This window comes from Macaca mulatta, chromosome 15, assembly GCF_049350105.2.
Source record: "Macaca mulatta isolate MMU2019108-1 chromosome 15, T2T-MMU8v2.0, whole genome shotgun sequence".
NCBI classification, from domain to species: Eukaryota; Metazoa; Chordata; class Mammalia; order Primates; family Cercopithecidae; genus Macaca; species Macaca mulatta.
Genome location: NC_133420.1, coordinates 85,909,274 through 85,925,823, shown reverse-complemented (window position 1 = coordinate 85,925,823; position 16,550 = coordinate 85,909,274). Strand labels below are relative to the sequence as shown.

General features: G+C 33.8%; 1 protein-coding gene across 18 annotated transcripts in view; it reads right to left on the bottom strand.

Moving 5' to 3' along the window:
• MPDZ (multiple PDZ domain crumbs cell polarity complex component) overlaps positions 1-16,550 on the bottom strand; it is a 175,141-nt gene that overhangs the window by 119,365 nt on the left and 39,226 nt on the right. For all 18 annotated transcript variants that reach the window (XM_015117692.3, XM_015117694.3, XM_015117695.3 and 15 more), the window contains exon 4: positions 489-698. In XM_015117692.3, coding sequence (XP_014973178.3) covers positions 489-698 — 210 coding nt within the window. The remainder of the gene's footprint in view (positions 1-488; positions 699-16,550) is intronic.

The window sequence follows — 16,550 nt, the reverse complement described above, 5'->3', positions numbered from 1 at the left end:
AAAAATAAAATTAAAACTTAGCTGAGTGTGGTGGCACACGTCTATAGTCCTAGACACTCAAGAGACTGAGGCGGAAGAATCCCTTGAGCCCAGGAGTTTAGAGCTGTCACAACACTGCACTCCAGTGTGGGTGACACAGCAAGACATGTCTCAAAAAAAACTTAAATTAAAAGCCAATTATTGCAATAACAGTCATCTTATTAGAACCATTTCTTTGTTTAGAAAAAAAAGAAACTGAAAAAAATTTTTCCAAGGTAATTGTTAGCACTTTATCCTGAAGAATATTTCTATAATACAACATATAATACTCAAATTTAAATGATGATAAAACTGTACTAGAAAATCTCTGAACCATCTAAACTCCCACAACTTTTTGTTCCAATTGTTTCAGATGTTATAAATGTCACTATATTCTCCAAATTATCCACAATTTGATCACATTCTTAAATTATTAAAGGTATTACAATAACAGAAAGAAATGTTCTTACCTGGGCCATATTTTTGATAAGCTGATCAAATTCATCACAAGCAGGTTTCCCATTAATGTGTGGAATACCAGATCCTGTAAGCGCTTCCAGATTCCCATTGTTTGGGGATAATAAAAACGATTCATTTTGCAGAGTAGGAATCACAGCTGGGCTGAGATGAGGAATGTGGGCATATTCAATATTTGAAGTTGCTGAAGTTGCAATATTTACCTAAGAGTAATACAGGGAGTATTAAGAATTTTGACATTCCATAAACTATTTCATAGGAAATATTCCAAGGGTACAAGGACGTACATATGAAATTTCAAAATGTCCGAATCCTTTGATCCAGCAATTCTATTTTGGGAAATTTATTTCAAGGATAAACATTAGGATAATACACAAAGATGTGTGTGCATCACTAAATGTTCAATGCAGCACCATTTATTAGATGGGAAAATTTAAAAACTAATTACTTCCAGGGTTCAACTTCAGGGTACTCATTAAAACACACCCACAAATACATCCAGACATACATTTTTTTGTCCTCAGATCCTATGAAGTAACCTCTGAACTCTCAGAATTTCCTCTCTCAGAATTTCCTGAGTGAAGAGGTATCTTTCTCCTTCATGGTGGGCCCCAAGGCCACATGATATAAGCCCAAACTCGGAGTTGAATTTTAATCATATGGGCAGGGCAATCAATCACACCTATGAAATAACACCCCAATAAAAAATTCTGAACACCAAGATCAGGTAATATTCCTGGGTTTGCAACACAGTCAAACACAGCTACACATGTGCTTGTGCTTTAAGCTAAGTGCTATTATGGAGTCAAAAGTTTTTTTAAAAAAATTAAAACTTTATAAAGCAAAAAAAGTTACAGTAAGCCAAGGTAATTTATTATTGAAGAAAGAAAAGTTTTTGTAAATTTAGTATAGCCTAGGTGTACAGTATTTATAACTTATGTATAAACTCTATGCATAAGTTTTTTACCTGTCCTTAAAAATAAAACAGAAAACTCATTAAGTTACCAAAGTTACCAATAACCCAATCATTATAATGGCTATCTAGTAGCATACAGTATATTGACTATTTAGCAGTGTTCAGTAATGTCCTAGGCCTTCACATTCACTCACCACTCACTCACTGATTCACCTATAGTAACTTCCAGTCCCGCAGGCTCCATTCATGGTAAGTTTGTCCTATACAGGTGTACCATTTTTTATCTTTTAACCACATTTTTACTGTACTTTTTCTATATTTAGATACACATATAATTACCACTGTGCTACAACTGCATACAGTACTCCATATAGTAACACGCTGTACAGGTTGGTAGCTTAGGAGCAACAGTTGTTGCCTAGTTGTGTGGTAGGCTATACCACCTAGGTTTGAGTAAGTATACCCTACAATGTTTGCACAAGGATGAAATCACCTAATGACACATGGCTGTACTCTATACATATTGTCACACATAGATCAAGCACAAGCTTGTCACACAAGCTTTTAGTTTGGAATCCTCCCATAATCTGCACTATGCATCTCTTCCTTTGGCTGACTTTTAACTGCATCCTTTCCCTACAAGAGATGATAATCATGTGTATAACAGATTTCAGAGATTCTCGAAGACCCTCTAGTGAATTATGACACCTCAAGGTGGCTGGGGAACCTCGCAAACTTGCAGCTGATATCATAAGTGAGGGTGGTTTTATGTATCCTTATACCTTTAAGTTTGTAGCTGGACCTTAACTTGCCGCAGTTGGTATCAGAAGTGTGCGGCAGCACTGGCAGTCTGGAGGACTGTGCCCTCAAATTGTGCTGACTGGCTAACTCTAAGTACAACGACACACGTAACAACAATGGAAAAGATCATCCCATTTTGGGAAATGATTTTATAATTATTTGTGTGTGCCTGTTACAAAGAGTTTGAAGTTAAATATAAATAATAATAAAGCAATGCAGTCAATCCTAATTTCATATTTATGTTGGGTGTCTGGATTGTGACTTTTTGTCTATAACTACTTAACAGAAAGCTTACTTCAATGATGTTTTGGGGTCACTCTCTGACCTCATCTCCTAGCAGTCTGTCCCTCACCCACTTAGCCTTAGCTGTGCTCCCCTCCTCACTGTGCCTCAAACTGCCAAGGATATACCACTCTACCAGACAGGTATATCCTTCTCCAAATATCCACATGCTTCCTTATTTCATTCAGGTGTGCCCAGCCTCACCACAGAAAAATCCTCCTTGGCATCCCTATCTAAGACAGCACCATTATACTTCACAAACTTACTCTGCCCTGTTTTAATTCATGGCACTCATTACCACGTGATCCACACCCTGCTGTCATGAAGCTTTCATCCCAGTCAGTGGAGATAGACTAGAATGCAAAAACTCTCCAGCGGAAATTTGTGACTATTTTGTTTTTACTATGCCCTCATTCTCTAGAAGAATGCCTTATACAGAGTTGATGTTCAACATACATTGGCAGAAAAAAATGTTTATCTATTTTTTAAGGATCTAATTCTGATCCAATCTCCCGACCAACCTTTCAAGTATCATCTCAATTCTAAGGATGATGAAATCATGTAAAGTCACACACCTAAGCTGTTTGTGACCTAAATTTTTTTCATCATGGTGTTCCTATCATCCTTGTATTATACACAAAACATACAGTCCTTGTATTATACACAAAACATTTTAGATATCATTTTTGAAATAAAACATTAGGCAAAGAACATCCCCTGGCAGAAGCTATCAAAATATTTCACAATATGTCACCAAAATCTACACATAAGAGTTACCTATCCTTAAAAATAAAACAGAAAACTCATTAAGTTACCAAAGTTACCAATAACCATTATATTGGCTATCTACAATCACAGATGAAAAAGAGATCAATGTGATGAGAAGAGACTTTTGGGAATCCTTTTAAATGTTTATTTTAAAATCTATAGCAGACACGATCAATTATTACTTTTTCAAAAGTAAGCTTCTTATGCCAAGACTGATTTTTTTTTTATCCTGAGCCATGACAACTTCAATAAAGTCTGCCAGCAGAAGATACACAGCTCAGGTTGAAGCAGATGGCATAATGAAATTTGTGACAGGCTGAGGATCCCACACACCAAGACCTAATGGCTATGGTATGTTTACATAGGAAAAAATATTTGGACTTATGCTATGGTAAGCCAGAATGAACAAATCGCATTCAGAGAATAGAGAATCTGTCTATAAGAAATTCACGGTAAAATAGAAGCTCTGATATTATGAAATATTAGGTATAAAGGCATTCCAAGAGTAAAGTCAGTGGGAGCAAAACAAGTAAAATATTATAAAATGAGAACTGTATAAAAGTATTTAATATCAATTGTCATTTCCTAATTTGTTAAAGGTTTGAGGAAGTTCAATGACTCCTCCTACTTCATCCCTGACCTTGAGGTCTACATAAATGTAAAAGCAAAGGTTACAGAGATCACATATTTAAAAACTATTATTTAATTATACCACCATACAAAAGTCTTATTTATACATTGGCAAATTTATACTCATAAGAAAAAGCAGAAAGGCACCTTTGATTATGCTATAATTCTTTATTTAAATGGCTTTCTGAACTATAATCTCTTTGAGGAACAGGAATTTATCTTATTTGCCTTGATAGGTCTGTTCATAGCAGTCATGCTATAAATGTTTAATGAAAAGATCTTGATTCTCATCAACAGAATATAAATTACACAAAATATAAATTATTTTGAGAATATAAATTAAACAAAATATAAATTAAACAAAAGAAAACATAAATATCTGGCAATTTTTATATACAGATAAACATTCTGTATAATTTACGGAAGTTGTTAGTAAATGGGCTAGAGTCACCAAACAATTATCTGTTTTCTGTTTAAGTTCTGGCTGAACATTTCAGTCTAAAAGAGGCTTTTATGTATTTAGTAAATAAACACATTAATTTATAGATTTTAGTTAGTGCTATTACCTAAAACATAACCTAAATACTATGCAAATTATTCAATTTAAAAGTCTGCAAATTCTATGTGAAAGGGCAAGCTAAAACATCTTCTAAGTATTTAACAGTATAGGAAAAGTCCTCTTATAAGATGCAGTTAGAACCAGTATTGGTTCACATGCTACAAAAGGTCAAATAAAGCAGAAATCATAACAAAGAACAAATATGTACCTTACTTTTACTTAAAAAAATGCATGTATATTCATCTGTATATAGGATTTGTTCATACATGCAATTTGTTCAATCTGGCTTACCATAGCATAAATCCAAATACTTTTTACTATGCAAACATACCATAGCCATTAGATCTTGGTGTGTGGGATCCTCAGTCTGTAACAAATTTCATAATTCTAAATATCTTTTATCATAAATATGTTTTATAGTTTGATCAAACATAACTAACAATTTCACCAATAACTGTTTTATCAATTCACCTATATAGTTTTTCAAAATAATTTAAATACTTTTTCACAGAAAAATAAACTTGTCATAAAATTGTATATTATATAATAAAGTTGTGCAATTATAAAATAAATACAACTGGTACAAATAGCTTTAAAAATGACTTTTTGAGAAATGCACATTTAGCTGGTACAAGCTAGCGAAGGACACAAACTAGAGAAGGTCTGAGTAGACAAGTGTTTAGTGCCCTAGGTATCATTCAATATGCCTTCCAGAAGAAATGGACAGTATCTTCTTAGCAAGTTCCTCATTTGCAGGTGTGTAGGAGAGCTGCTTCTAGAATAGCATCCAAGAAAACATAATTTATCTTTAGTTCTATATACAATGAAGGTCATTCTGTGTGAATAACTGTATCAGAGTAACTTTTCCACTGAGAACAATTAAAAATGTGTATAAGAGCTGTTAAAAAATAAATAAACCACTTTAAAGGTATCAAAAAGAAACCAACTCTTCTGCCATACTCTATTGATGCAAAGCAAAGCAGTATCCAGCCCACATCAAAGAAGAGGGGAATATACAGAAGCATGAATATCAGAAGGCAGGAAATACTGGCCATCTTAGAGGCTGACTAGCATGGCATATCATAGCAAAACAGCTAAAAGCCAAGATAGAAAGAAAATCTTAAAAACCACTAGAGCAAAAAGGTATCTAATCTTCAAAGAACAATAAGACCAACAGCTGACTTCTGAAGAAAAACAAAGGCCAGATGTTGATGAGATGATTAAAAAACAAAAAGATAAAAATACCTGACAACCTAGATTTGTCATGCCACACACCACACACACACACACACACACACACACACACACACACACACTCCACCCACAGTTACCTTAGATTTGCATAAAAGAAATACCAAAGTAAAATCTTGGGCAGGAAAATAATTAAATCTCAGATGATCCCTATGCAGAAAATATTACAGTACAAAAAGGAGTTTAAAAATGTAAATCAGGCTGGGTACAGTGGCTCACGCCTGTAATCCCAGCACTTTAGGAGGCTGAGGCATGTGGATCACCTGAGGTCGGGAATCAAGACCAGCCTCACCAACATGGAGAAACCCGGTCTCCACTAAAAATATAAAATTAGCCAGGCATGGTGGCGCATGCCTGCAATCCCAGCTACTCGGGAGGCTGAGGCAGGAGAATCACTTGAACCCGGGAGGCGGAGGTTGCGGTGAGCCGAGATCGCGCCATTGCACTCCAGCCTGGGCAAAAAGAGCGAAACTCCGTCTCAAAAAAAAAAAAAAAAAAAAAGTAAATCGGTATGAATTCCTTAAAACAGTAAATAATCTAAACTTGTGGAGCTTTAAAGATATATGTAATTAAAGTACATACAGTTGCACAAAATGTAGGAGTAGGGTAAATAAAGTTGAAGTGTTTTAAGTTCCTTGCACTTTTTAGAAAGTGGTAAAAGTACTAATTAAAGTAGAATCAAAGAAGTCAAGGATACATATATCTGACATATGACTCATATCTAGAATATATAAAGAAAACCCAAAACTCAATAGTTAAAAAAAACCCAACTAGAAAAGGAGCAAAAAACAGAGACATTTCATGAAAGAGGATATATGGCTGGCAAGTAAGTACATAAAAGAAATTTAGAATCATTAGCCATTAAAGGAATGCAAACTAAAATCACAAAGAAATATCACTACGTACCTATCAGAATGGTGAGGATGTAGAGAAGCTGGATTGCTCAGACATTGCTGGTGGAAATGTAAAATGGTACACCCCACTGAAAATAGTTTGGCAGTTTCTAAAAACAACTAGACATGCCTTTACCACACAACCTAGCAATTGCACTACTGGTTATTTATTGTAGAGAAATAAAAACCTAGGTCCATACACAATTGCTCACAGCAGCTTATATATAGTGAAAAAAATAGTGAAAAACTGGAAACAAAATGCCCCTCAATAGGTACATCCAATAAGAAATACTACTGAAAAATAAAAAAAGAAAAATATTAATATATACAACTTCAAGATATCAAGGGCATTATGCCGCATGCAAACAAGCCAATCTCTAAAGGTCACCTATATTATGATTTTATTTTTATAACATTATTGAAATGACACAATTATAGAGATGCAAAATGAATTAAAGGTTGCCAGGGGTTACAAATGTGGGAAAGGGGTTAAGTATGACTATAAAAGAATAGAATAAGGGAGATCTTTGTGGTGATCTTGATTGTGGGGATAGTTAGGTAAATCTACGTAAGTTGAAACAAAACAAAACAAAACAGAGGGAGAGGAGGGAGGGAAAGGAGGGAGGGAGGAATTTAAAACAAATCTTGAACTGAATGATAAGGAACATACGACACACTGCATATACTGCAAACTACATCCAGAATTGTTGGATATGCAGCTAAAGAAATGCTTAGAAATGTAGACTTAGATGTAAGAGGGAAAAAAAGGAATGATGAAATGTCAATGAGCTGAGCATCCGAATCAAAAAGCTAAAAACAGAAAACCAAACTCAGAAAAGGAAGAAAATAACATATATTACAGCAAAAATCAACAAAACAGGAAAATGATACAATAAAGAAATTCAAAAAAGTCAAAAGTTGATCTTTGAAAAGAAGATGAGATTAATGAAACTGATAAACCTGTAACAATACTGATTAAGAAAATATAGCAAACACAAATTTCCAGTATTGGGAATTTAAAAAAAGGAACATAGACTCTACAGGCATGCAATAACCTTATGCAAAAAAATGGGGAAAAAATACATGAAATGAACAAATTCCTTGGAAACACATTTATCAAAATACCAATAGTGTGAGGCGGACTACTTGAGGCCAGGAGTTCGAGACCAGCCTGGCCAACATGGCAAAAACCCATCTCTACTAAAAATACAAAAAATTAGCCAGGCATGGTTGTGCGCGCCCATAATCCCAGCTACTCGGGAGGTTGAGGCAGGAGAATCGCTTGAACCTGGGAGGTGGAGATTGCATTGAGCCACTGCACTCCAGCCTGGGTGACAGACAGCAACTCTATCAAATAATAATAATAATAATAATTTTATATCTATCAATGAAATTGAATGCACTATTAAAAATCCCCCCTCCACCCAAAAACAGAACAAGAACAGGTTTAGAGTTTCACTGGTAAATTCTTCCCATTTTTTTTTCCAAATTAAATCAATTTTTTGGTGACAAGAAAAAGACGGAATTGCTCTCCGTCTTTTTGTTTGAGGCCAACAAAACCTCAATTGCCAACTCCAAAAAGGATTATATTAGACAGAAAAGCTATAGATCATAAACATAAATAGAAAAATACTAAATGAGAATGTTAGCGACTCAATTCAAAGATACTTAAAGAGGAAAATGATTATGACCAAGTTGGGCATTCCAGAAATGTAAGGTTGAGTTAACATTTGAAAATCAGTTAGTTTAATTCACACAATGAACAGAATACAGGAGAAAAACAGGATCAGCTCAAAAGACGGGAGAAAAAAATAATGGATAAAATCCATGCTATCACCACTTCTATTCAATATTAGACCCAAGGTTTTAGGTCATCCAATAAGGCAAGAAAAATAAGTTAAAAGTATAAAGACTAGAACTGAAGAAACAAAAACCATAATTATTTGCAGACCACACAATTTTGTATACTGAATATCCAAATTAATCTACAAATAAACCATTAGTTTTAATAAGTGAACTTAGTAAGTTGGTGGATGTAAAATCAATATCAAAAAATACAGTTTAGTATTTCCCAGCAAAACAATTAGAAACTAAAATGTTTTCTAAAAATACATATAAAATATGATAAAATTTTTTTAATTGGAACACAACATGGAGTTTAGAAACAGACCCACACATATATGATCCCGTGATTTACAACAATAATGACAATGTAAGGGAGAAGGGATGATCTCTTCAATAAATGGTTCTGGATCAAATGGATATTCAAATGGAAAATTATTTATAAATATACACATGCACATAAATACTTTATTTCTACCTCATATCCAAAATTTAAAAGGTAAAACTTTAATAAAGCTTCTGAGAGAAAATCTCTGTATTTTAGGAGTAGCCAACGGTTTCTTAAGTAGGGCAAAAAAGAAAAAAAAAAGCAATAGCCATGAAGAAAAATTTTATTTTTAAAATTTAAAATTTGTTTTTAAAATAAAAACAACTTCTGGGGTCATTAAAAGATACAATTAAAGGAATGAAAAGCCAAAATACAAAGGAGAAAATGGTTACAATACAAATATCCAACAAAGAAGTTGTATTCAGGAAATATAAAGAACTCTTGTAAATCACTAAGAGAAAGACTGAAAAATCAATAGAAAAATGGGTGAAAAAAAAAAACAGGAAGTTCCCAAATTTTGAGAAGATATCCAAATGACCAATCCCACATGGAAAGGTGCTCAGCATTATTATTCATCAGGAATATGCAAATTAAAACAATAAAATGATAATATAACATATCCCCCGAGTCACTAAAATTGGAGGAAATAAATTTAAAGTGGGTAGTACTAAGTGTGAGCATTGATGTGGAGCCACAAGAACTTTCATACACTAAATATCGTGAAAGAGTTGGACTTATAATTGCCTTGGAAAACAGTTTGGCAGAATCCATGAAAGCTGAATATATACCTTAGGACCCAGAAATATCACTCTTAAGTGAACATCCAAGAGAAATACACACTTATGAATATTAAAACATAGGTACTAGGAAGTTTACAGCAATTTTATTTATAACAGCCAAAAACTGCAATCAACAGAAGAGTGGACAAGTATATTCTAGAATATTCAAACAGAAAATGAAAAAGAACTACTGTTACACATACAATACAAATGAATCTCACAGACACAAAGACAAGACAAAGAAGTCAGGCACGAAGCATATATGCTCAGACTGTATTTACATAAAATTCAAATAGTAATACTTATCTCTGAGATAAAGTCAAAATAGTAATTCCTAAAGAGGAGGATTAGGACTGAATGAAAGGTGAAACAAATTATGAGTGCTGATCATTTTCCATATCTTGATTTACATAAGGGTTACATGTATATCTAATTTGTTAAAAAAAAATCCTTGGGCACACCTTTTCCCTTTAATGTATGTTATTTCTCAATTTTTCAAAGTTTGCAAAATAAGACATATAATCAAAGCAAAAAATCTGGGGCATTCCAATGAAAGATGTAAAAACACGTCTCTTAAAGAAGGCAAGTAATAGCAACGGCCTGTATACAGAAAGCTACATCTTGTCTATCCGTAACTATGAATTTAAAGTTTATTGACCAAACATTCACCTTAAAATGAGGAGAACAGGAACTAAATAACTGAAGACGAAGTTTGGTCTACCACTGTGACATGTGGCCCTCCACCGGCTTGATGTGGATTAAATGGGCTAATTCCCACTCCCAGAAGGAGTCCTTTAACAAGTGCTCTGGTAAAGATGAATCCTCAACAAACATATTTTAACCTCTGTAACACATTTAGATTTGTCTTCCACAAATATTATAAATTTTTAAAACTTTTAATAATTTTATTGCATACCAAATTATTTTTTGGAAATAACAATTATGCCATACTTCCACACTATTTTGATACATGCTGGGACAAGGCTAATGTAATTACAAGATTTCAAAATTATAAATTACTTATACCTCTTTTCAAAAACATTTACAATATTTTCACCATAACTACATGATAATGCACTCAATTTTAAACCAATAGAAGATTTTCAAATACATATATTCATTTAACTAAATGTACTATAAAGCACTAAAATATCACTTCTTATATTTCATCTATTCCTTCTGAGTTGTTAACTGAAAAGAAAGTTAATATTATTAGCTCTGTTTTAATGGTTACCATCCATCTTTCCAGAAGTATTTCTGTAAATACCTACAAAAATGACTGCTTAGGATCAAACTTTATTTCATAAAGCATTTTTTGGTAGATTATCAAATCTGTTTTATGATTGTTATTTTGACTTATTCTCAATACACAGTATACCAGCAAGAATGACCAAAATACTTATATATGTCTGATGGATGTTATAATCTATCATTTAAAAGCTAAAATATACGTCATCTTAAATTAGGTTAGTAAGAAAAAATGAGTACTACTTTTGCAACCCTAGTTTTGGTAAATTGTTTAAACAGACATACATTGCTAGTTCAATTTCCCATATTTTTTGTTTATTTGTTAGACACCTTAACATAATGAGAAACAAGAAATAAGCCATTCTTCAGGGAATTTGCCATAACAGACGCACCTCTTATAAACGCAGACTTTATTTTAAATCATGCACCTTGTATTTGCTTCTTGCAGAACAAAAAAATGTGCTTATTTTCTTGTGAATTTACCAAAAATGCTGTAAAACACTCTCTGGAAATGATTCCAACTATGAAATGCAAAGATTGGATGCTGAGAGCATTCAATGAAATACAGCACCTAAAATGATAGCAATCACAAGAAAAAATTTTTATACATGATAGGACTCCATTTCAAGTTTGGAACCTAGAGAGGCCTCCTTTTCCATAAATCTTTCAGTGAAATACTGATTAAAGCACAGCTCTGATGCATTATTGAACAGGCAAACCCTTGCACAGTAATTGATGGTGGCACTCTGATTTAATGATCCTTATTTTTAAAGCTAATTAAAGAAATTGAACTGCATGTTCAAAGGGGATTAGCTTAATGTGACGAAACTATTTTAGACATAAGGTAGCTCCTGGCTCCTGAACTAAATGAGACACAAAACGGAGCAATAAGTTATAAGAAGGGAAAACAATATTTTCAAATACAACAAACAAAATTTTACATTTTCTATGAGACCTTCCTTTCATTTATTCAAGTATTTATTGAGCATCTAAAATGTCTTAAACATCACTAGGTGATAGGGATAGTAATTAAAATGACAAAATGCTTTCCATAATCACTAATATGTTAAATATCCTACAAAATTATTCTTCTAGGCTTAGCTCACTCAGCTACTGAGATAAGATACCTTTCTGTTCACAGCTATGAATTCTCGAATACCAAAACAGATAGTAATTGAGAACACACATTATAATTTGCAGATATTTTTAAGTAGCCTTTGACTAACATTTGCTGATAAATTTAAAAGATAAGGGTATTCAATTGAGAAAGTAAGTCCTTAACACAAGAATGTTGATAGAGTCATTTTAAGTAATCAAAATTTAAATTTTCTGCACCTGCCCCTATATAGGTACAAATGCGTATTTGTCTTAAAATTCCCTTGTGCTAAAAAAGTTAAACTGTGAACTATAAAATTGAAGACAGAAAGCAAAGAAAGCTTAAAAACTAAACAAGGAAATAAAGTGTATGTTAAGACTCTGCCTTTTCCCTTTTTATATTTGGGAAGGTGTTCCTGGATGATCAATAATCTACCCAATGTAACACTGATTGTTATAATCTGTTAAATGACAAAACCAAATACAAAACTATAGACTTTAGCTTTTACACAATGCTGTCAATTTAAGTGGATGAATGAGGAGTTAACAGACTATTTTAATATTTTAGTTTTTATTCAAACCTGCAAAGATCTTATTTATTCTTTAAACTACATAATAAGAGATTTTTATTAAAATCAATCCACAAGGCATACTGCACTAAATACTGAGTTGTGTGTGTGTGTATATATATATTTATATTTATACATAAATATATATATTATATATAGTATATATATATTATATATATAAATATATAATATATTTATATATATATTTATATATACACATATATATATATTTTTTTTTTAAGACAGAGTTTTGCTGTTGTTGCCCAGGCTGGAGTGTGCAATGGCGCAATCTCGGCTCACGGCAACCTCTGCCTCCCAGGTTCAAAGGATTCTCCTGCCTCAGCCTCCCAAGTAGCTGAGCTGGGATTACAGACATGCGCCACCACACGCAGCTAATTTTGTAGTTTTAGTAGAGATGGGGTTTCTCCATGTTGGTCAGGCTGGTCCTGAACTCCTGACCTCAGGTGACCCACCCACCTCAGCTTCCCAAAGTGCTGGGATTACAGGCGTGAGCCACCGTGCCCAGCCCTCCATGTGTATTTTATAAACGCATTTTCTTCTTTAAGAAGGCCTAAATGACACTAAAACCTTTGGGAATACACTTAGGTAAAAAAATTAAGACTCCCACTTGCCCAAATTTCATAAAATATTTATGAACACTTGAATAAAGATTGGAAAATAACTTGAAGTTAAAACATAGTTTTGTTTTAAACTCTTTTCGTTATTGTTATCAAAAAAGTGTTTCCTAACTTCTTTTCTAAAAAGTTGGCTCCTACAATGAAGTAAAACATACCAGGATGTTTTACCTCTCCCCTGAGTTCCCACTGAGATCCTAATTTCAAAAATAATGGGTTATTTTTTCAAATTCGTTTGATCTTTTTTGATAGTATCTTTATTTCTTATTATTGTCATTGGGTGGGTAGAGGTGTCCGAGGTACGCTGAAAAAAAGACTACAAATTCCTTTCAGCACCTCTCATAAAGAGCAATATTCTATTTCCCCATCCTTTAAGTTACAAATTCTTGATACAGTAAAACTTGTTGATTTTATTAAATCTTGACCCTCAAGAACATGTCTTTTTTATGTTCCATGTTTCAAAATGGTAAGCAGACCAGGTTTCTGAGTGTTTCAAGGCCAAAGATACCAGCTAAGGTTACTTTTTATTCTTCGCGGGAAAATTACAGGTGGTTCATGCCTGTAATCCCAGCACTCTGGGAGGCTGAGGTGGGCAGATCGCTTGAGTCCAGGAGTTTGAGACCAGCCTGAACAGCATGGCAAAAGCTCGTCTCTACAGATAGATAGATAAATAAATAAATAAATAAATAGCCTGGCTAATGGCACACACCTGTGGTCCCAGCTCCACAGAAGGCTGAGGTTGGAGGGTCACCGGAGCCCAACAGGTCGAGGCTGCAGTAAGCCATGAACATGCCACTGCACTCCAGCCCAGTCTACGTGACAGAGCAAGACACCGTCTCAAAAAAAAAAACCAAAATGGCAAAATGGTAAATATAAAGTGTTTATGCTGCACAATAAATTCAATGGTTGTCTCACAGAAAAGCACTAATTTGAGTTGCAAGCTGAACTAGCCTAGCCGCTTTTTTCATAAGTATCATATTTGGAAAAAAAAAAAATCAAACTGTGATTATATAGACTTGGGTACAGAAAAGACATTTTCTCAAAAATAAACAAAGTAAGCCCGTGACTGCAAGGAAAACAACAAACAGGACTTACTGCCCATAATAAAATTTGAGCTTTCAAGTGAAAATTAGAATTTTAGAACATCTGTATCTGCCACCTTGATCTTGACACCTTTCCATAACTGGAATTTGTTGATAAAACTGCAACTGATACCAGCAAGTATAACTGTTTTATATTATATAATGAAACGGGAAATGTGATTTTTCCATTTTTCAAATTTTCCAAATGACCAATGTAATATATACGAAGCTTTAGTTTAAAAAAAAATTCAAAGACCAAGACAGACAAATAGAGTTTCCTGTAATAGAGAGTGAAATACTTAGTGATTTGGTTTCAGATTTCACAGTGATACAGGAGTTAAGAAGAAATTACTTAGGCTGATAGTGAGGGTATAGTCCTTGGTAAGGTTTTCCAGAAAAGCAGCCCCAAAATCATTTTCTTCTCTAACAAAGAGCAGCCTGTGAAATTGAGCTGCAGACATAAATAAGCTGTAAGCTTGCACAGGTGAATGCCAGCAGCTGTGCCCACTGGAATACACTACCTGGGACTAGGCATGTTCAAAATGGTGGCTCCATCTTCTCTTTTTGCCAGCCACAGGTACAGTAAGGAGCAGACAAGATGGCAAGAGCCAAGTGGAAAGTCCACTTGCACAGTAAGATTAGAGCGGGGCGACCAGCCTTCCCTTCGAACTGGTCAAACCAATCTGTGTGCCCTACATAAATCAGACACCCCCTCCTCAAGCCTGCCTATAAAATCTGCTGTGGTCTGCTGCCTTGCCCCTTCTTTCAGATGCCTCTTTCTGGCAAGGAGCTGTTCTCCTCTCTCCTTTCTTCTGCCTATTAAACTTCTCATTCCTTAACCCACCCACATGTGTCCATGTCCTTAATTTTCTTGGTGCAAGATGACAAACCCCGTATATTTACCCCAGACAACGATGCTGCTTCAACAGTGCAACTAAACTTTAAGAAACCGCCACAAATTTTGATGCACTACCAAAGAAGGATACCACAATTATCTGAAAAAGCTATATCCCTCCCTTTCCCAGCTTACATATCTGTGTGAGGCCAGATTTTCTTCAAAAACATCAACTAAAACAGCAAATCCAAACAGACTGAATGCAGAAGCTGATGAAAATCTAGTATTCTGCTATTAAGCTGCACATTAAATATATGTGCAAAAATATAAAATAATGCCACTCTCCTCAATTTTTAAACATGCAATGGGGGATTTTTAAATACATAAATATTTAAAACATTTCTGAATTCTGATTTCTAACATGGCATATATTGATAGATAAAACCATATGAACAAAAGATTTTTGCAGACCTTAATAATAATTTATGACTGTAAACTGATCAGGAGACCAAAATGTTTCACAGGATATATGTACTGAGAATAAACTCTTACTTAATATCACCTACTAATAAATATCAGTACCAGAATACAAATCTGGATCAGGTTTGTCTCCAACTACTACTAGACCACTCTGCCACAATCTGAGATGAGATAATCATAAGAAGTACTCAAATCACCCACAAATCCTTAAACTATATTCACTATGCTGTTTAAGAAGAAAATAAAATAAAATATATGGAGTTCTATGATTAAGACCTAGGGTCTGGAGTCCAGCCTGCCTGGCTCTATCGCTTAACCTCTCTGTAACTCCATTTCCCTATCTACAAAATGAGGAAAATCATATTACCTACTTTATAGTATTGTTGTAATGATGAAACCATTAACTACAATAGAACTAGAACAGTTCTGGGCACATAGTAAGACTTGATGCTATGATAATTGCTATGATAATGATAAGTGATGTACTTTTTCAATGTCATCACTAAGAGAAAAGGTGGCATCTCCAAAATAACTTCAGTTATTTGGTTAATTTACTTATGTTAAAAATTAGTTGTCTGTCAAGGAAAGATAAATAATGAATGACAGTTTTGAATATTTAAGAATACTCATGCATTCATTTATTAAGCAATCAGTTTTTGAGCTTAAGTATCATATAAGGTACAAATATTTAAAGATGAATATGGCATGGATTTTGTGCCAAAAGTAGCAAATGGATGTCAAGCAAACCTGAAATACAATTAATTATAAAGCTCCTTTTTACGCTTGTTAAGAACAAATGGCAAGTGGAATGCAGCATATACCACAGTCTAGGCATGTGTGTTTATGCATATTTACAGAATGTCTTTTCTTTATTTAAATCTCAACAATTCTGTGTTTTCTTAGCTAAATTTCCAAGAGAAAAAAATTTAAAAAGTGTAGCTTGACCTAAAATTATATTCTTACCAAGGTATGCTGAAATTTTCTACGTCAAAGTGGGGAAGGTATCAAAATTAAGTAAATTAATCTATTTGAAATGCCATGGCAAATAAGTAATTTAGAAAC